This window comes from Pocillopora verrucosa, chromosome 1 (assembly GCF_036669915.1).
Source record: "Pocillopora verrucosa isolate sample1 chromosome 1, ASM3666991v2, whole genome shotgun sequence".
Taxonomy (NCBI): domain Eukaryota; kingdom Metazoa; phylum Cnidaria; class Anthozoa; order Scleractinia; family Pocilloporidae; genus Pocillopora; species Pocillopora verrucosa.
In genome coordinates, this window is record NC_089312.1 from 11,285,988 (window position 1) to 11,308,385 (window position 22,398).

Sequence of the window (22,398 nt, forward strand, 5' to 3'; positions counted from 1 at the left end):
CCCTTGAACATCCTGAATTTTCCTGTTGTGGGACAAAATAAACAGAGTTGGAAAGTGTTCCTTCTATGCTGACAGATTCGTCTGCCATTTCATATCGAAGGGTGTTGAGAGTAAAAATGTTTCGCTTATTCTTTGTGTTGGCTCTTGCCTTTTTGTTGAGTTCCTTCGCAAAATCACAGAACAAATCTGCAAATCAGGTAACCAAATTGATAACTAGGCTTGAAGTAATTATATTCGAATCGGAATTCGAGTGAAAGTGAGAAGCTTTGTGTTTTGTTCGTGCTTGTGATTTCCCAAACAACACCTTGATTTCATAATTTATGTGTACACTGCTCGTTTTTACTTTCAAACCTTCAACAGAGTCATGGAACAGCGACAAAATCAAACTGCCGCGTTTCACAAGTTGGATACTGTAAAGATGGTGGGTAAAACTTCAAACAAAAATCCCACCTTGTTCAGCACATTTATAATTACCTTAGAATAATAATAATGATAATAATAATAATAATACTTGTAACACGCATTTACTTATTTATATCTGCTCATGTGGGCGAGAAAGAAAGAAATTCGAGTTTCTTTATTGATATTTGGTTTCTGTTAATTTCTGGACAGGAAAAGACGGAAAAGATGGACAAAACGGTGAGTGTGCAAAAGTTACTTTATGGTTCATTCATCAAGTTATTGACTTAAAAACGAACAACTTTTCATCAAAATAAACTGTTTACTTACCTTTCTAACACAAGAAAATTGATTTCTTTCTATGCAGGAAAAGATGGACGCGATGGAATAAACGGTGATGTAGTTATTTATTCAAAGTGAATTTTTGATTTAGATGGAAACATTTTTAACGTGAATTCCTTCATAAACACAAGTGGTAGGGACGGCTTATTATGGATTTGCTGTGGAGGGGGGGAGGGTTGGTGGAGGACTTTAGGAAGATCACATGTTTTTAAGGGGGTACTGATGGGGGATCAGTCGTCGACAACAGAATATCAAGGGGGGACTATAGCAAAATGACTGTCAATTAGCTGCCAAGGGGGGGGGGGTAGGGGTGGGGAATCATAAGAATATTACAGAGCCTTTGGGGAGGACCAGGTAAATTTTTGCGAGACGCTACCAAAATCCTCGGGCTGACCCGCTGATTGGTCCTTTATGGGAATTTGGGGAGAGAGAAAAACGAAAACCTAGTAATATGATGATTACTTGTGTCAAGTTAACATTACAACGAGTTTGAATGACTGAAAATTACTATGAATAATACATTTTTTGGGAAACGAAGGTGTACCGTGACTTTGTACTTTTGTTGTTGTTTTCGTTTATCTGTGTTTCACGATTTGTACTGATCGCCAACATTTTCAACATAGGACGAGATGGACGCGATGGGACAGTTAGAGCAAAGGTTATGTATTTTTAAAACGATAATGTAACCATCGTTAAAAAAATGACATTGAAACGGACTTGAGAATACAAATGCATTGAACTGTATATGACGTATCTTTTCTTGTTAGTGGTGAACTTATGAGTACATCAATCAAACTGTTGTCATGGTTACCGGTAGATTACTTCCATTCCTTTTAACTCATCCAGGGAGAGAAAGGTGAACCAGGCATGCATGGTGTGAATGGAAATGCCGGCATCAAGGTTGGTAAAAAATTAAGTGGTTTTCTGGCTAATTTTTCTTTGGTTTTGATCAGATTGACACTTTAACTGTTACCAATTATTTGGTTGGAATATTTAAATCGTGATTACTGCAGGTATCCCAGCCTAAAAAGATGCAGTTATAGAATTAGGTTTTAGCAAAGGAAAACATTTCATTATTCCGAACTGTAAGAGTTCTCTTGCTTCTTATTTTACCCTATTGGAGAATTATCTGACTGTCAATGAATACAATGAGGTATGTCATACGTTAAATTTTGATTTATTCAGGGGGATGGGGGTGAGCCAGGAATAAAGGGAAAGAATGGTAGTTGTAGTTCCGAAGTTAGTTCTATGAATCATTCGGTTCAACTAAAAACTGACAGACAAATGCGATAATAGTAGGACTAGGAACCCTAGTAGGACCTTGCAGGGATTGATCATTATTAAGTTGGGGGGGAGGGATCTTCTAAAGAACGTTTCATGAGGTTCTTATGAAAAATTCTTTCGTCGAGCACAGCTTAAAGATAAACTTGAAAAACAGTAACTTCTCAAAGTTATTTCATGATGGATAGCGAAAAAACTTCTCCCCCTCAAGTCCGTGCTATACAACCTTTTTTTATAAGTTTGCTTTTTCATCGAGGGCGAGAAAGGATCTGTTGGACAGAAAGGATCACTAGGACTAAAAGGACAGAAAGGAATGCCGGGAACATGTGATGACCTGGTACGGAAAGATATAATGGATAGAAATCATCACTTAAAAGTGCAACAGTCCTTGTGTACTTCTAAAGCAATGAAATATTGCAACAAGTAATTTGCTACTTCTTTTTTTATTATTATTTTTTGGCAGTTATTGTATGAAGTTCTTTGACATGCACAAGCACGAAACGATAATGATAACGAGATTTCTAATGATTCTTTGCAGAGCTCCTCGTCATCCTCCGGGAAAAGAGGGTGTTGTAAAGTCGGTAGGAGTCATTTTTTACTTGTTTTTGTGGCTTATGTCTCCTACAGGAGGCGAGGCTACTTATGTCGTCAAAATGAGTGAGTGAGTGAGTGAGTGATGGTTACAATAGAATTCCGATCTTGATCCAGTTTTTACTCGATGTTAACTGTGCTACTCACTCTTTGTTCTGAAGTAATAAAGAAGACGAGAAACATCTTACAATAATTTCACGATGGCGCGTAAAAAAACCAAAGTTTTTCCTATATCACATAAGGTGATCGGCGCAACATGAAAACCTACAGGAAAACATTTTTCTTTAAACGGGGAGTATCTTACCGTTTGAATCAGCGAATTATGCCCAGTAGATCGGAATATACCTTTTTTTCAGTCCTTGCCGTCACGCTACAAAAGATGATAAACACCTCAGAATAATTCACAGTAGCCTTACCAGCACGTTATTAAAAACAAGGGATTTCCTTGCAAAAATATCTAGATAAGTTTTATCTGCACATCGTGGAAACTATCGAGAAAAATTTTATGATGAAAAAATTTCTCACCAGTGAGAGGACTTAGATTTAATTTCTTTTATAAAATAGCACTACAACAATAGCAGCAAAATCAAAGACGGCAACATCGAGCCGTATACATCAGACACGAGCTATTTTTTTTATTCGTAGGACACTAGTTTTGTTTAATCAATTTTTTTTATATTGCTTCTGCTTAAATTTAAGCTTTCAGGGAATTCTTGTTATAATTAACAAAAAGTGCCAAAAACGCCTTCCAAAACGTAAGAACAATCAAATGAAAGCTGAAATCGCGGACAAGAAATAAAATTGCCACAAGTCTCGAGTGGACATATACTTTGTAAGTGGTTTTCGTTCCAATGTAAGATTTTCATCAAACTTCTGAGGGAAAATCTTGTTTGATGCTCCAGTTTTATGGAGTACAATAGAGGATATATTTTTTGACAAATTAGACGCCCGTTGTGTGTCAGTTATGTTAAGATTGACCATTCCCTCCATTCGCAGAAATGAACTTATTAACTTCCTAAGTGAAGCAAAAAACAAAAGAACAAAACAAATAAAAAGAAACCAGTTGAGTCAAGTTGTTCCATTGTCCATATAACTTACATATTTTTATATGCTGATTGCAATACAGTGATTGAGAAGTAGGGTTTGTTTTCGAGTTACAGGAAAATAAAGTGAAAAAAAGGACGTTGTTTGAGAGGATGGAGTGTTGCTTTGGTAACCTTATATTTTATAGAAAGAATTGTTAAATAACAGTTTCGCATGTCGTATGGAAATTTCGAAAAGAGCAAACTGTTAAAGCTTCGGTACGTTAAAATAAGGTGATTAAAAATAACGAAACTCTTTTGAACCACCTTTAATAGGGTAATAACCAGAAACAAAGGATGAGAGGTAAACTCTGTCAACTCTGTTTTGTTTTTGTCAAAGAATGTTCCACTGGTTTCCCTTTCTTCGAGAAAGTTCAAGACTTGCCAACCAGGGGAGCTACAGCTGTTCAACATTTCACCATCAATGGAAGTCTGTTCCTCACCTTTGGGAACTATTATGGAGATGTTCACAAATACAAGACAAGTTCCGTGGTTTATAAGATGGATGAACCGACTGAAAAGTTCACATTATACCAGACCCTGCAAACTGGAGGTGCATATGGCGTTGAGTACTTTTCTATCGCTGATAAACATTTCCTAGCTGTGGCTTGTCATTGGGATGGTACGTACCAAGTTGACTCTGTAGTATTCCAGTGGAATGGACAGCGGTTTGTGGTATTTCAGAAATTACCAACAAAAGGAGCTGCACACTTCAAGTTCTTCACATTAAATAGCCAAAAATTTCTCACAGTGGCAAACTATTTCGATGGAAGTACCCGCTCAATAATATCAGTCATCTACAAATGGAATGGCGTCAAGTTCAACAAGTTCCAGGAGATAGCAACTGAAGGTGCCTTGGGATGTACGGCATTTGAAATAAACAATGTCACTTACATCGCTTTCGCCAACTACTACAACTCTCAACAGAAGCATTCTGTTCAGTCCACTGTCTTCAAATGGTCAGGAAGACACTTTGCCAAACTACAGTCTCTTCAAACTTATGGCGCATATGACGTGAAGTCCGTAAATATCAATGGTCACACATTCCTCGCTTTTGCCTGCCACTACTCTGGAAGTTCCCACAACACTGACTCGTTTATTTTTAAATGGGATGGTACCAAGTTCGTTCTTTTCCAATCCATTCCTACTCGTGGAGCCGTTGCATTGTATCCATTCGCGATCAGCGGTCATACCTACTTAGGCATGGCCAATCACTACGACAGCAGCGTGAAACATAACACTCAGTCAGTTGTGTACCAGGCCTCTGGAGCACAGTTTATTAAGTATCAAGAGATTTCCACCCATGGAGCGTTTGATATGACATCCTTTGAGTACAAAGGTCACACCTATCTGGCAGTGGCAAATCACTACAATCAGAAATACAACATAAACAGCGCTTTGTACAAGTGGGTGTAGAAACAGGGGCACAAAACTAAAAGCGTAATGACCAAGGGTCTTAGCTGCTTATGCATTGGTGTAGTGATAGTATTTGCTCAATAATCGAAGAACAAGGTTTAGATTTAGGGATTTTTTTATCAGCCTCTTTAAAGTGAAAGTAGCAATAAAGCTGTGCATTGAACAAGACACTAACGTCTGGTTTAATTCCAATTTTGTTTGAGTAAATGATATCCACTTTTATTGATAAAAGTTGATCCCCAGAAAAGTAATATCAGACACGTTCAATATTCTGAAATGGACTTAAATACCTTTAGGTCATCTGTTGTGTGTGTGTCGTCACATAAGTAACACCTCCCTTCCCCTGCCCCCTAATGAATTATTTACAGAGACAAAGAGACCAGGGGTGATATTTCCATTTAATTCAGATTTTTTTGGATCCAAGAATGTTGAAAATGGCTAGAACTATAATTCTAAGCAAGAAAATACTTCGAAATTTAAAAGTTCAGGCAGCTCATAACATTCTTTTCTATCTACGTTCTGTTGACTTTGAAAAGAGCATAAATGTAATATAATAATTGTTGTATAGTTTATGATCTCCTCCTCAACAAGGGTTGTTGCTTACATCACTTGTCAGAAACATTCTTTCTTTTTGCTTTTAACAATCATAGAAATAAGCTCGTAGGCACAACTTTTTAGATTAAGCAAAGTGAGGAAGGAGGCGAAGTCCAGAGTAAAGAGTTAAGGAGTTTTGTGAAAATTTTCAAAATAGCTTACCTTTTCGCAAGCAAATATTGAGAGAAGAATATAAAAAAGAAAATTGTTTACAAAGCTTGTTTTTGAAGCTATGTGAGTTTACAAAATCGAATTTTTATTTAATAAAAAAAGTGCAACTGACTACAGATGAACTGTTGAATACGTCAAGGAGCACGCACAGGTTTCTTTAACTTTCCATTCTTGATGGCTCTGAGCTTTCGACATGATCGAACTTTTCTTTCTGTTTCTTCAATACAGTGTAAAAATGCCCAATTATTTCCGCCTCAACAAATTGTGATCATTTTTATGACATTAGGTTACCATTATAACACCACAGCCTTGAAATAGCCACAAAACATCCACTTTATCGCATTTAAGGCTTGAAATTTGTGCTAACAAGTTTACCATTCTCTTTAAGGGAGACGTCTGCACACATAGACAAACCCACGAATCTCTAATCAAAATAAGTCGAAGTTACTATCATCTGATTTTCTGAATTTCCTGAATTTCCTGTTCCTACTAAGTCATCCATCTTTTACAATAAAAAGAGTGCTTAACTATATATTATGGTATCATGGTACAAGACCGACCGAAGACTTTTACCAGGTTATCAAAGCCATGTGAACAATTGGTATTATAAAATAATTCAAATAGTACGCGCGCTCTGATTGGCCATAAAACCATTCTACATGAGCGTATGTAAACACGGTTTTCGTTCCTCTTTCATTAGTTATTTTATAAAAGAAATGTAAAATGGTTTCCGTGTTTACATAGCCTAATCGAAACACTTGGGAGGTTGGGAGAACACGAGATAAGTTTCCATTCATTATTGATCACTATTGAGATGAAGTACTAGAAATTGAAATATCTAAAGCGATGTAGAGTTTTTATTTACAACAGATTCCACACTTCTTAACAGTACCAGGACCAGGCAAGTACAGAGCATAAGGGAGCCCCTACTCCCCCCCTTCCCGCCTTTCACTCCCCCTAAGCACGTGGATTCAGAGCACTGTAGGAATCACCTTACCCCTCAAAGACTAGAAAATTGCCGACTTATTAAGAAAGGAGCCTCGTACCCTCAGCTGGAAAGCTTAACCCGAATATGGTAACCAGTCGTCATAAGCAAATTACGAAAAAAAAGCCTTCTCTAGTGAACCAAAAAAATGAATTTAAATGTAAGAGATGTGATGCATATTATGCAGGCGATACAATCTATTTACTATGTAACAGGGAGCATAAATACTCTAAATGTGATGAAACAACAGAAGCAGGCCATCTCACATAGCTGGTGGCTTTTCTTGTGTGCTGATGCGACGAGGCTTGAGACAGTGGCTGGTTGTCTGTTCACAAGATGAAAAATTCCCATTAAATTGTTTCCTCTACAGAATGCTTTCCTTGAAATTAGCGTAAGTTGACTATGGCTATAACGAGATGGAAATGAGGACGATGGAAAGAAACCACACAAAAAGTTTTTTCGTCACCAAATATGTGTCGAGAGGGGCGTAAGAGTTTGCCTAAGAAAGATGTAGAGCAAGTCATGAAGTATTTTTTTATCAAGCGTTGCGGTAAACGGAAAAATGTTTGAGCCATCCTTTCCAAGGGCTTCGGCAATAGTATTAGTGTTTTTATGATCTTTGTTCTGGCGAGGAAGGAAGTGAATTCAAGGAAGGTTTCTGGTCGCCTCCCGGTTGATAAGTAATCAAATTATAGGGTACTTGACCGGCGGCGAGAAGGGACACACTTTAAGTCATTGATTGACACCGAAAAACTGGCGCGATTATCCCTCGAAGAATAAGGAAGTGCTTTACTAAAACTGAGAGATTTCTTGGGCATTGAATTTTTCTCCGCGCGGTTGCTACCGTACTAGGTTAGGGACTACACTCTGGCGAAGAAAGAGAAGATGGCAAAAGCCATATTTGCATATGATGCAATGGCGGCCGAACGTGTTTTGGGAAGCTCTCTAAAACTTTTAGCTTTCCTGTTCACAGTTGTATTTATAATTCAGGATAATGTCATCACATTTAGGAAACAAGACCCTACCGTCCCACAGACGGTTTCAACATCACTCGAGGTGCTGGGGCTTGCCTCCCACTCAACTCTTCGACCGAATGGCAGGTTTAAATCTCGCGCCCGGCGCTTTCTGGCGCTCAGAGTGCAATACCAAAGGGAAAAGCAGCTTTAACTTGCAGAGAAATTTGATAGTATATGGGGATATATCGTCCAATCCTGGTCCTAAAAGAACGAAGATTTCGCCAAAATCACCAATGCGGTGAGTCTCAGAAGGCTGCGAAGAACAACCGAGATGTTATCTTGTGTGCCTACTGTAACAACTGGTCGCACTCTTAGTGTCTTCAGATTTCTCGTCTTATTTTTCAATACTAATTAGACAGGCCCGACATTGAGTGGACTTGTCCCACTTGTGCTCTGCCGTGATTCTTTCTTTGCGGGGTTTTCGGAAGGAGAACTTGCCGAAATCAATGTACTGGAAAGGGATCGAGAGAAAGTTACAAAAGAAGATGATGCCGAACTGTCGTTTGGAGAAGAAGATGAGGATATTATTTCTGATAATGTACAATTGGAACTCCTAGCAAAACGCCATAGCAAGGATCGCCTATTAGCTCATCTAAACATGAATAGTGTCCAGAACAAATTTGAAGAACTCAGCGCTATTATCAAGACCTTACGCGCTCACATATTGTTTATCAGCGAAACAAAGATTGATGCAAGCTATCCCAACACTCAGTTCTCTATTCCAGGTTACTCTCTCTATCGTAATGACAGAAAAAAGGGAGGCGGTGGAATTTTTTGGCACTAATATCTACATCGCTTATTAAGACACAACTTAAACCCGCCAAGAATTACAAAACATTGGAGCTTCTTGCTTTTGAGATCAAGACAGATACAGGCAATATGGTTATTATTGGCATTTACCGCCCCCTGAGACCAATGTGCGGTGAATATCAACCATTGCTTGAAAATCAGCTGAGCGAAATTTGCAATTAGGCAAGTTTACAAAGTAACTATGTAGTGGCCATGGGTGACCTGAACCTAGACAGGATGCGTCCTGATAAACCTGAGGGCAAATTGTTACTCGACCTCGAAGTCGAACAATGTTTTGAATGTCTAATTACAAAACCGACAAGAACAGGAAAGAGCAGAACAAAAAAAAAACAAATACTCTCGTCGAGGTGTTATTTAACAACAGACCGGAGTTATTTCAATGCGCTGGGAATTATTATCCTTGCCTGAGTGATCTGCCCTTATTTACGGTATCTTAAAGTATAAAGTAAATCCTAATCGATCAAAAGTCATCGCGTTTAGGAGTTATAAGAACTTTGACCCCGAAGATTATAAGAAGCTTCTGTCATCGGCCTCCTGGCATGTTGGACAATTGTTCGACGAAATCGATGATCAAGTACATGTCTGGTATTTGTTAATGAAGGACATATTAGACGTAATGGCACTAGTGAAAAGAATGAGAGTGTGTGATAAGGTCGTACTCTACATGATATCTGACTGGAAGAGTGCAATCAGAGCAAAACGAAAGGCCACAGCAAGGTATCTTTAAAAATAAGACACAAGAAAACTGGGAGCTCAGACGAAGAACAAGGAAATCGGCAACCAAACAGAGAAGAATAGCCATAAAAGAGTTTTGGGGGAAAAAGACTAAGGATTTGAAAAATAATCCAAAATGCTTTTAAAAAACGTTAAAGCCCTTTCTGAGTACCAAGAACTATACAAGAGATGAAGAGATTCATTTAAATGTGAACGGAAGTGTAATTAGGGATCAAAAACAAGTTGCGGAAGTACTGGTGGAGCATTGTGCAACGTTAGCGGATGGAATTGGAGGTGACGTGGCTGAGTGCAGGCATTGGAGGATTTTAAAGATCATTCCTGTGTCCAGCAGATTCAACAGGAAACCGATAATGGGAAACAGACCATCGATGTTAATCCTGTCACGCAAGGACAAGTTCTCGCTGTACTTGAATCGTTGAACATTAGAAAAGCTACTGGCAGTGACGGTATTCCAGCAAAAGTTTTAAAAATCGGAGCTGAGGAGTTGTCTAAACCACTGACTACCTTATTCAACTCATGTATATGAAACAGCGTGTGGTCCAGCGATTGGAAGAGAGAGGACCGGACCATGGTGTATAAAAAAGACGATAAGCTCTCCAAGGAGAACTATCGACCAAATACCATCGTCCCATACGTGAATAAAATCATGGAGAAACTGGTGGGTTCGTAGATATCCGCTGGTTTCGACTCCCGCATGTATAAAAATTCTAAGGCGTATCGTAGACATCACAGTTGCGAAACTACACAAATTAACCTAATAGAGTCATGGAGAAAGGCAAGGGATGATAAACTCGTTGTCAACATCTTCTCCACAGACATGTCAAAAGCCTTTGACTCACTCCATCCGCCTTTGCTACTAAGCTTAAAGCATACGGTTTTCAGGAGAGTCTGATACAACTCCTGAACAGCTACCTTTGTGACAGATGCAAAATGTGTCAAAATGGGAAATGAAGTCAGTTCGTATCGGCTAGTAAATAGAGGCTGTCCTCAGGGCTCCGTCCTTGGGCCTTCTTTATGGAATATCTTTCAGAACGACCTCCCTCTGTGCGTATCGACTGACATATCAATGTTTGCGGATGACCATCAAATGTATCGTAGTGGTCACAATCAAGAAGAGGTCACATCTAAGCTAAGTGCAAGTGCGGATCAGGGAACTAGGTGGTACAAGTCCAATCTACTGGCAGGGAACCTTAAGAAATACCAGGCGTTGAACATCGGCTACCGAACGGAAACAACTAGTTCTGAAAGAGAAAGTGGAGGGATCCGCATAAATAATGAGGAAATTAAGACCGCGGAAACTCTCAAACTTTTAGGGGTGACAATAGATTCCAGATTAAATTTTTCTTAACATGTAAACTCAGTTTGCAAGAAGACCAGTCAAAGAATTGCTGTCCTCATGCGACTAAGAAATCTAATCCTTATCAAGGCCAAACTCCAACTGAACAAAGCAGCTGTGTTACCTCATCTTACATACTGCCATCTGGTGTGGCCCTTTTTTTAGAGCTAGTGATTCGCACAAGCTTGAACGGCAACAAGAAAGAGGCCTGAGAGTGGTGTATAATGAAAAGCAAGCTAGTTATCTTCAATTATTGGAAAGGGCTTAGCTGCCAAATTTGATGAACAGACGTTTGCAGGACATTAGTATTCTTATGTATAAAGTTAAATATTTAAACTAAGTAATATTTGCAATCTTTTTAAAGAACATAGCTCTAAGTATAATTAGAGGCAATCTGATTTCTCCACTCCTAGGTATAACTCTGTAACTTATGGTGGGCACTCACTGCTACACTTGGGACCTAAATTATGGGCGAAGCTGTCATCAGATGACAGATCAGCCAAAACACTCAATGAGTTTAAAAGGCGCATTCGTGGCAAAGATCTTGCTGAGTTAATAGAAACCGGCTGCAAGGGTTGTATCCTCTGTTCTGCTTTCCATTTATCTTTACTCTCTGCCATCGATATCCTCTAACCACCTCTTGATTTTTTTCATTGTAAAGTGAATGAACTCTGACGAAGGGCTAACACTCGAAACGTCAGCTTTTTTACTCTTCAGGGTGGCATATACGTTTTCAACTCAGTTGTTAACACTAAATTACCTGCTACACTGCCCCACCGACGCAGTACCACAGTTTCTTTAGAAACTTACCCATTTATTTTAGAAAGAGAGTCGATTTGAGTGCGTATTGAACACTCTCCCAGCTGTGTTTAAAAGTTATCACCAATTATAAACATGCCCCAAGACTGTGCGACCACAACAAGCATGGCTTACCTTGTTTTTTACTCAGCCTTAGCACGGGTCACTTAATGGTGCTCGTTGCACCCGCTTTCTGGTTTCCTCGTACTTCTTCCGTTCATTTTCTTAACAAATGCAAATCTAGAACGATAACAAACATTTACTTCAGTGTCAAGTGTATTTAGGTACGAGCTATTTGGGGGCACTATATATAGCCGACATAAAATTTAGCCGACAATAAAACATTGAAAAATTAATTGAGAGCCTTATATCGACTGCATAGGGATTATTCTAACCTCACATTTACAATCTACAATCTATAATCTGAATCCAAAATCTAAAATCATTATTATGATCTAGAATGCTACTGATGTCTAGTTTTCTTATGGTGTTTTTAGAGGACTGAAGGTTAAATAATTATTTGCTTGTTTGCGCAGTCTGCTCTCTAGTGCAGGTCTGAGGTGTTTGAAAAATCAAGGTAAATTAAAATCTTTGGTGCGCAAATGATAACTTGAACTATTTCAAATGGTTTAAGCTATTATCAACACGTATTATCTGAAACTCTCTATCCACAGCTGCAAAGGATGTTGACCTTCAGCTTGAAGGAAGAGGAGTAACCAATCATTCTGTCAGGAAAACCTGTATTTTAAGGCTACTCGCTGCAGATATTACGGAGAACTTGTCAGCCCAACTGTGTGAACACAAAACCACGGATAGTCAGCGAGTTCGGAACACCAAAGGAGGATGTCCATGACCCTCAGTCGAGTTACTCGTTTCGAAACCGGTATGAAATAATGAATGTCAAGTCGCCACTTGTTCGGCTGCAGAAATCGCCACCAGTACACAGAAGATTCATTGATCATGAACCATTCTAACACCCCCCTACTGTCTTACGCCGCTCTACTACTTTCTTGCCGGTGCAAACGTAAGATCTAGCTCTGGATGCACCTTCCAGATATTTCATGGCGATGTAAAAGTCGATACGAATTAGAATTTTCCAGTTCTGAGCCAAAATAAAAAGAGATGAACTCTCTTTCTTAAAGGAAATCGAACTGAGTGCTTATATTAAACTTTCCTCTGCATTTCAAGGATTCTCTTATCAAAAATACACGCCAAGACGGCGTAACCGCAATAAGCGTGGCTTACCTTGTTTTACCTCGATTTGGGCATATTATGGTATTCCTTACACCCGCTTTCATTCCTTTCATTCCTCCATTTTACTCTTTCAGCGAAAACAGGGAAGGCGTTTCAGGTCTATTTTGCGATCTAACTTTCATATGCCCTTCTGTCGACTAAGCCGACTTCGCACTTGTGAAAGACATACAAAGGAAGGAAAAAGACGAAAAGCTTAAGTTGTAACCACGCCCGCCCTCGAATCTAACTTGTCACTCTTACTTTTCAGACAGGATACCCTGGACAGGATAGTTCAGTTTTCCGTTTCAACAGCTTCATTCATTTTATTTACATACCATCATGTTAATATAAGCTGTTTGGCATTATGATATTTGCGGTTTTCTTTTAAACAGATGTTTTAAAAACAAAAATGATTGATTCATTGATTGAGAAACTTACATATAACAGACATTCATACATCTTCTTCATCTCGCACGCATCAAAACGACGCAACTCACAAATTTTACTTCATATTGCAAAAAAATATCAACTCAGGCGTTTTCAGTCTTCTGAATATCCGCCGCTGGTCTATCTAGGATAGGAAGTAAACCAAATAATGTTTACTCGTGTTATTTAAAGAATCCATCAGAGATAACACAATGTAAAATTGAATCTTTTGTTACGCAAATTAGTTCCCCGCCAACAAAGTCGCCATGATTGCGTAACCTTCCTTTGTCAGAAGTATTCTGTTAAGTCCACTGTCTTCAAATGGTCAGGAGAACACTTTGTCAAACTACAGTCACTTCAAACTTACGGGGCATTTGACGTCAAGTCTGTTAATATCAATGGTCACACATTCCTCTCTTTTGCCTGCTACTACTCTGGAAGTTCCTACAACACTGACTCGTTTATTTATAAATGGGATGGTACCAAGTTCGTTCTTTTCCAGTCTATTCCTACTCGTGGAGCCCTCGCTTGCCATCCTTTCGTGATCAGCTCTCATACCTTCTTAGGTGTGGCCAATCACTACGACAGCAGCCAGAAATACAACACACAGTCAGCCGTGTACCAGGCCGCTGGAGCAAAGTTCATCAAGTACCAAGAGATTTCCACCCATGGAGCGTTTGATATGACATCATTTGAGTACAAAGGTCACACTTACCTAGCTGTGGCAAACCACTACAATCAGAAGTACAACATAAACAGTGCTTTGTTCAAGTGGATGTAGAAATAGGGACAAAAGACGAAAAGCGTAATGACCAAGAGTCTTAGCTGCCTTATGCATTGGTATAGTGATAGTATTTGATAAAAATCGAAGAAAAAGGTTCAGATTTAGGAATAGTTGAAATTGATATCTTTGATAAATGAGTGCTTATCAGCCCATTTAAGAGTGAAATCTACAATAAAGCTGTGCATTGAACATGATACTAAAGTCTGGTTTCTTTCTAATTTTGTGTGAGTAAATACCTTTCACTTTCATTGATAAAAGTTGATCCCAAGAACAGTACTATCAGATACGTCCAATATTCTTAAATGGACTAAAATACCCTCAGCTCATCTGCTATGTGTGTGTTTTGTCACAGAGTTCACATCTCCTCCCACCCCCACTCCCTAATGAATTCTTTACAGAGACGAAGAGATCAGGGGTGATATTTCCATTTAATTCTGATTTCTTTTGGCTCCAAGAATATTGATAATGGTTGGTACCATAATTCTAAGTAAGAAAATATCTTCGAAATTTTAAAAGTTCATACAATTCATAACATTCTTTGCTCTCAACGCTCTGTTGACTTTGACAAGAGCATAAATGTAATATTACAATTGTTATGTAATTTATGATCTTCTCGTCAACAAGGGTTACTGCTTACATCATTTGCCAGAAATATTCTTTCTTTTTGTTTTTAACAGCCTTAGAAGTGAGCTTGGTGACACAACTTTTTAGATTGAGCAAAGTGAGGGAGAAGCAATTTTTTATGATGATCATCTGGACACTTCAGCATAGCGCGACACGGGAACAAGGTGTTTATTTCTACATATCACTTTCATGAATAAGTACGCCTATCGATTGCGAAACCAAATTCTTAGAATTTTAATCGAACTCTCGAAAAACTAAACAAATTGACATCGTGTTTTGAGGTCCTTCCTCCTCGATTCGTCCACAAATGTGAAACTTAACCGATTACATGAAATGCCGATTGCCAGTCTAAGAATTTCTAAACATAAGAAAGTGAAGATATAGCTTCATCAAGAGTCAGAGTTAAAAAAAAAGGCTATCATGGAAGAAAGGTTGACCTCAATATCATTTTCTATACAACTTAAGTAAATCATGGAACTACATTTTATTTGCCACAGAACGCGGTTGTTTTCGTTATTCTATAATCCTGATATATTCAACGTTTTCATTACATGTTGAATGTAGAGCATGGTTCTTGAGGTGAAGCAAAGGCGGCTGTGATATAAGTGCTTTTTCCGTTTTTCTTCTTATTTTTCTCTTCAGAGTCTTAACAATTTTGTCGAGTAATCCCTTTTTAAACAACTTGCCGTATGGAAACTAGGTGAAGTGTAGCGAGGAGCCCTTTTGGTCCAGAACAAAATGAAAACATAGCACTTTTATTAATTATGGGCCTGAGGACTCAAATTTATGTCATTTAGATACTTAGACCTAAAACGAACATACCCTTTTCAATTATCACTTACTTCAATTATTCCCAATATTTTTTGTTTTGTGACAGTGGATAGCTGGTGTAAACAAACGACCTTGATTATTCTCTTCTGCCTTTGGTTACCTTGTTAATTAATTTTTTTTTGTTGCAATAAATCATAATCCCAGCTCTAAAACTCATGAGCCTATTCTCTGACAATACAGCTTGGACGGTTTTAGTGAACTGAGTGAACGGACAGTTAACAAACAATAAGCAATTTCTATTTCTGATCATCTAGACACGTCAGCATAGCGCAACACGGGATAAACACAGCGGGGTACGTCTTATTACAGTGTGTATGAGTCGTTATACGCAGGATAAGCATATTTTAAACACAGGATAATACGCGTATAGCGTATCAACAAGGGTATTTTATATTAAGTTACACGTCATCTTTTTAATAAGCCAGGCTAAGGAGCCAAGAGATAAAGAAAAACCTTTGGAAAAAAAAGTTTTGTCCCATAAATACTGCTTGATTCTAGAACCGAAAGATTCAAAGGATGTACTATTAGGAAAAATTATCTTATTCAAAGGAAACTTCGGAATTATGCCACTGATAATATTTTGCTAGTTAAAATGATAATTAGGTGAACTAAGTCTCGTCAGTCGCTTTTGAATGATTGCGGTACAGTGTTCTGATCTACGGTTGCAGTCAACCGATTTTTTTTTCTTTCAAACTCGCTTACTGTAAATGGCGTCGTTACAATCCCATTAAGCTCCAGGAGAATGGTCTTAACAAAAAGGTGCACACTTACATCCTAAATCCACGGCAATTTACTATCTTTATTTTATTTCATTTTTATTCAACCGTATATTATATTGAATGAACTTGCGTGTTTCCTACTTAGTAAAAGCAAACGAGAATTTTCTTTCAACCCACAGTATTCATATCAACCACCACATTTTTGAAAAAATCCTCAAAATGATGTCAAGCGAGCTGAGTTCTTGCTATGGACACCTTTCCTTCCACAGATAAAACATTTATTTTTTTCACTACAGTAATTAGTGGGAATTTACATAAAGACCAAACAACTAATCTTCACTGATAAGGGTCTAAATTCTCCTTACCAGATCACTGTACAAGATAGCGATGTTTTAAGGAGACATAAGAAGTTCATCGTAGTCGGTCAGTTAGCATATGTTGAAGTCCTAAATGTAATTACCGTCCTAAATGTTATAAAGTCCTAAATGTAATAACATTAAGTCCTGAATGTAATAAAGCCCTAAATGTAATAACATTCGGTCTTAAATGTTATATGCCTCCTATGTAATCGTGTAACTGCGCTAACATTGAGATGTTAAAGTGATAGCTGTTGCACCAAAGAATCCTCTGACCAATATTCATGCAATATTGCAGGCTCACTGATAGTAATCAGCGTCTTTTTATTTGCTAAAGAAGTAGGTTGAGAAACATTGGCTACAAAACCTTATACTGATACTGATGTGCTTTTGGCTTCAAATTGACGGACGCAAAAGCAACGAGAACGTTGACTAATAGCTCTCTCTATATCATTGGCTCAGACTCTTAAGTGTAACAGATTTTGACAAAATACTTCTGTCATCAGTGCTGAAGTTAGCACTTGATGAACCGAATTACAAGGAAAAGGAAGTCCACCGACTTATACGTTAGACAAATTCTGGGGCTCGGTAGGGCATTTTTTGTACTGTCTTCCATTGCCAGATTTGTATGGGTCTGCATAAAATATATTCATATGCGTTATTGACCAAGCGTGAGGTCAAAATGGCTGGATATTGGCCGAGTTCTTTTTTTCGTTTTTATGGACTGAGACGAAGACGAAAAAACTATTTCTCTGCAAAAACCAAATTTGCATGATGATCTCGTGTTAATACAATTTTGTCAAGTAATCCCTAGATAAACAACTTGTATGTTGTATGGAAACTCGGTGAAGTGTGGCGAGGAGCCCTTTTGGTCCAGAACAAAATGAAAATATAGCACTATTACTAATTATGGGCTTGAGGACTCAAATTTATATCATTTAGATACCTAGACCTAAAACGAGCATATCCTTTTCAGATATCACTGTATTTTTTTTTTCAGTTTTTTTTGGCTGCAATAAATCATAATCTTAGCTTTAAAACTCATGAGCCTATTCTCTCAAAATTCAGTTGGACGGTTTTAGTGAACCAAGTGAACGGACAGTTTACAAACAAAAAGCAATTTATATTTCATCTGGACACGTCAGCATAACGCTGCTACACGAGATAAACACAGCGGGGTAATAAAATAGAGTGTGTGAGTCATTTGTTCAACTTGATCAGATTTCAAACGGACCAAGGTATTTACTTTCACTTGTCAACTTTTTTGGTAAGAAACCCTATCGGCGATAAGTCATAATTTTTTTCCTCAGTGACACCCTACTCTTCCATATTGTTCTTAAGGTTATGCCTTCTGCCTCGTAATAAAAGAAGGAGAATATTATATCCTCAAAATAATTGCTGTTTTCAATATAACTTGTTACTCTGCAATGCAGGTTCATTTCTTCGTGGCAAAGCTGTCTCGTACATCCCCCCTAATATTTTTATTCGCACATAGCATTCAATATTAACAAGGCTACTTCATATTGAATTACACGTCATCTGTATTATAAACCAGGAAAGAACCGAAAGATTCAAGTGATGCTCTACTGGGAAAAAGGATTTTATTTAAAGGAAACTTTAGAATTATGCGACTGATGATATTTTGCTAGTTAAAATGATAATAAGGTGAACTAAGTCTCGTCAGTCGCTTTTCAATAATTGTGGTAAAGTGTTCTCATCTACGGTTGCAGTCAGCCGATTTTTTTTCTTTCAACCTTTCTTGCAATAAATAGCGACGTTACAAATACATTAAGCTCCACGAGAATGGTTTTAACAAAAATATGCACATTTATATCCTAAATCCACGGCAGTTTACTATCTTTATTTTATTTTATTTTTATTCAACTGTATTCTATCTTGAATGAATTTGCGTGTTTTCCATAAAAGAGAATTTTCTTTCAACTCACAGTATTCATATCAACTATCACATATTTGAAAAATTCCTTAAAATGATGTAAAGCGAGCTGAGTTTTTGCTATGGACACCTTTCCTTCCACAGATCAAAACATTTATTTTTTTTAATACTGTAATTAGTGAGAATTTACCTAAAGACCAAACAACTCATCATCACTGATAAGGGTCTAAATTCTCCTTACCAGATCACTGTACAAGATAACGATGTTTTAAGGAGACATAAGAAGTCCATTGTCGTCAGTCAGTTAGCATATCATAATCCATAAACTACAAATTCTCATTGTGAATTGTAAACACTACTCACAACACAAGCCCTTGGACATCCTGAATTTTCCTGTTATGGGGTAAAATAAACAGAGTTGGAAAGTTGTTCCCTTTATGCTGACTGATTCGTCTGCCATTTCATATCGGAGGGCGCTGAGAGTGAAAATGTTCCGTTTATTCTTTGTGTTGGCTCTAGCCTTTTTGTTGAGTTCCGTTGCAAAATCACAGAACAAATCTGCTAATCAGGTAACCAAATTGTAGTCTAATCGGAATTAGAGTGAAAGTGAGAATTTTTGAGTTTTGCTCGAGCGTGTAACTTCCTAATCAACCCCTTTGATTTCATAACTTATGGGCAGACTTTTCGTTTTTATTTAAAACCTTTTAACAGAGTCATGGAACAGCGACAAAATCAAACTGCCATGCTTCACAAGCTGGATACTGTAAAGATGGTGGGTAAATAATAAAAGTACTCCAGTACTTGTTACGAGCATGTAGTTATTTGCATATGCTCTATGGGCGAGAAATAGAGAAATTCGAGTTTCTTCACTGATGTTTGGTTTCCTCTCAGGGAAAATTGCTTTAGCTCATTAACTTGTTAGGGCGGAGCTACGAAACAATAGCTTAGAAAGATATTGTTTATGTTATTGTTAGAAAAAAATTACACCTTACATGCGTGTGTTACAACCTGGAATAGCGCTCGATTTTGAAACCGTCGTTATATATTCATCTCGTTCTTCATCTTACTCAACAAACGCTTTTATTCTATAATTATCCATTTAGGATTTGATTTTCATTAGAAAAAATCCACCCGCACAAGTCTGTAAGTCACTCTTACACTTGCTTCTTCGAAACGAAATAAAAATCACACACTGTGTGAAGAGTGAACTCATGCAGTAGCTAGTTCTACCACTTAAATCATAGTTAAAGTTAATGTTTGTGTGGGAGGCCGAGGCTTCCCGAGTTCTATGTGATCATCACCCTGTCGAAGTTTCCTTTGAGGTTAAGGCCTCAAATAGTTTAGCACCCCAAAGGGCATTTTGCCGCATTTTACTCCTGGCAATTGAAAAAGCGAATTTTATCAACGCTGCTGCGCTAGTTTCAGCCATTTCTTCTCTAATTATGGGCTTTTCAAGGTGCGGGTGCATTCAAATCTTCCGCTTCAGTGCTGATGAATAATTAATGATGTCCAGCCATTCTGCGCGGTGAACCGCCTCCTTGATTTTTTTATTGCAAAATTAATGAACTCTTAGAAAGAAAGTCGATTTGAGTGCGTATTGAACTCTCTCCAAGTTGCCACTTGCTCGGCTGCAGAAACCGCCACCAGTGCGCCGAAGATTCTTTGATTAACCATTTTTACAACCCCCTACTGTCTTACGCTGTTCCACTGCTTTTTGCAGGTGCAAACATAGGATCTACCTCCGGATGCACCTTCCAGATATTTCATGGCGGTACAAAAATCGATACAAATAAGAATTGTTCTATTCTGAACCAAAATAAACAAAGTTGGACTCTCTTTCTTAGAGGAAGTCGAATTGAGTGCTCATTTTAAACTATCCTCTGCATTCCAAGGGTTCTCTCATCACAAATACACGCCAAGACGGCGTAACCACAATAGGCGTGGCCTAACTTGTTTTAGTACCAAGCCTCGATTTGGGCATATTATTGTATTCGTTACACCCGCTTTCTACTTTTCTCTCATTCCTCCCTTTCAGCGAAAACAATCATAGGGAAGTCTTTTCAGTTCTTTTTTGCTCTCTAACCTTCTTAAGCCGTCTGGCACTTATGAAAGACAAACAAAGGGAGGAAAAGAGACGAAAGGCTTAAGTTGTAACCACGCCTCGCCTCCGAATCTAACTTGCCACTTTCGCTTTTCACACAGGATACCCAAAACAGGACAGGGTACTTAACGAGACCCATGACGACGACGGTTATATTTTTCGTATTATAATCAGACTATCGCAAAACAAAATGAATTAAAATTACTTATTTTGTCTTTGTTTCGCCGCCACATCTGTAACATTGTATTTTCAGTTTAAGCATGAGTCGCAGCAAATTATGGCATTCCTGGAAATGCTAACTTTTTCTTTCTCCTTTTATTTATTCATGAACTACAAATGTTGATATATTGAGAATCAGAGTTGAGCTATTCATAATTAACGACCGGAGGAAACATTAATTTAATAATTTTTTTGTACACAGTTCAAGTAAATAGAGGAAAAAGCTGAGCGGAAAGATCCATGATTTACCAAGAGAAACTATTTTATAAATTTACTGAACAAGGTTTTAGAATTAGTGTGTAGTTAAAAGTATAATTATCAAATAAGAAAAAGTGGGCAAAAACAATTATTTTGAATAGTTTCACGAGTTCCTTTCTCTGGTAAACTACACAGACTAATAAGTGATCTCCACTGATGATCCCTTCGACAATATTCAATCACAGTTTGGCTCTGGTAAATTCTGTTATAAAATAATTTATTTGAAGCGAAAGCTCTTTTGTTCTTCTACTAAAACATTTTGGCTCTAAATGTTCAATGTTTCCTTTGTATATTTAAAAGGCATTGTTATGTTGTCAAGCCGCTCCGCCCTCGGGCTGAAGCAGCAAAACCCCAGTAGTGAAACAAAAATTTTATGTTTCGAATGCTCTTTTTTTTCATCATAATACATGTTTTATATTTTCCAAAATTTTTCGCCAAGTTATTCCTCCCGGGAACAAATAGATGGAGTGTCAGTTATTGATGATGATATAAACATCTTTATAAATTCATAGTCGAAAGTATTAGCAATTGTCGAAAGTTCATTTCTTGTTTACTCAGTGATTAGAAATCTCCGTTCACTTTTAATTTTTTCAGTTGAAGTCCAGTTTTCCGTTTTGAAAGCCTCGTTCATTCATTTTTATCACATTAACTGTGGTGTTATGCAGGGATTTCTGGCCCTGAAAAATGCCGTAACTTTCTGAACTCGAAGTACGGAAACTTATCGAAGGTAGCGCAAAGAAAAGCTGTTCTTTTGATCCGATACCCACCTCACTGGTTTTTAGCTGCATTGATGTCCTGCTATAGTGATCACAAAAATGATAAATCTATCCCTCGTGGATGGTTTGTTTGCTGATGTCTGGAAATGTGCACTTGTTAAGCCGTTGCTCAAAAAAGCTGGTCTTCATCTACTTCTTAGTAACTACAGACCTGTTAGTAATTTGCCATACATATCGAAGCTCACCGAAAAGGCGGTGTATAATCAACTTCATTTACACATGATAGACAATTCTGTTTATCCAGAAATGCAATCATCTTACAGAAAAGGACATAGCACCGAAACAGCGCTTCTTCGAGTTGTTAACGATATCTTAATGAAGATGAATTCACAAGAGGTCACTCTTCTTGTCATGTTGGATCTTAGTGCCGCCTTCGACACTGTTAATCATGATATACTGATCAAACGTCTACACGAAGAATTAGGTATTGCTGATTGTGCCCTGAGCTGGTTTGAGTCATATCTCCATAACAGGATGCAAAAAGTCGACATCGAGGGATCGATATCTAACCCATTCGATTTAGGCTGCGGAGTTCCTCAAGGGTCGTGTCTTGGACCGATTCTATTTATTATATATGCATCTAAGCTCTTTAAGATCATTGAACACGAGCTTCCTTGTGCT

The 22,398-nt window shown here is 37.9% G+C and overlaps 1 protein-coding gene and 1 pseudogene across 1 annotated transcript; both read left to right on the top strand.

Annotated features, from left to right (window-relative positions):
* Nucleotides 1–101: 101 nt before the first annotated feature.
* On the top strand, nt 102–5,221 carry LOC131774755 (thrombospondin-type laminin G domain and EAR repeat-containing protein-like). The gene is made up of 9 exons (XM_066166904.1): nt 102–197; nt 361–421; nt 613–639; nt 767–793; nt 1,365–1,399; nt 1,588–1,641; nt 2,279–2,359; nt 2,561–2,603; nt 4,036–5,221. Exons 1-9 carry the CDS (start codon nt 117–119, stop codon nt 5,109–5,111), a joined length of 1,485 nt encoding a protein of 494 aa, XP_066023001.1. The 5' UTR covers nt 102–116; the 3' UTR covers nt 5,112–5,221.
* A 2,525-nt stretch (nt 5,222–7,746) lies between these two features.
* On the top strand, nt 7,747–9,841 carry LOC136281670 (uncharacterized; annotated as a pseudogene).
* The last annotated feature ends 12,557 nt before the right edge of the window (nt 9,842–22,398 follow it).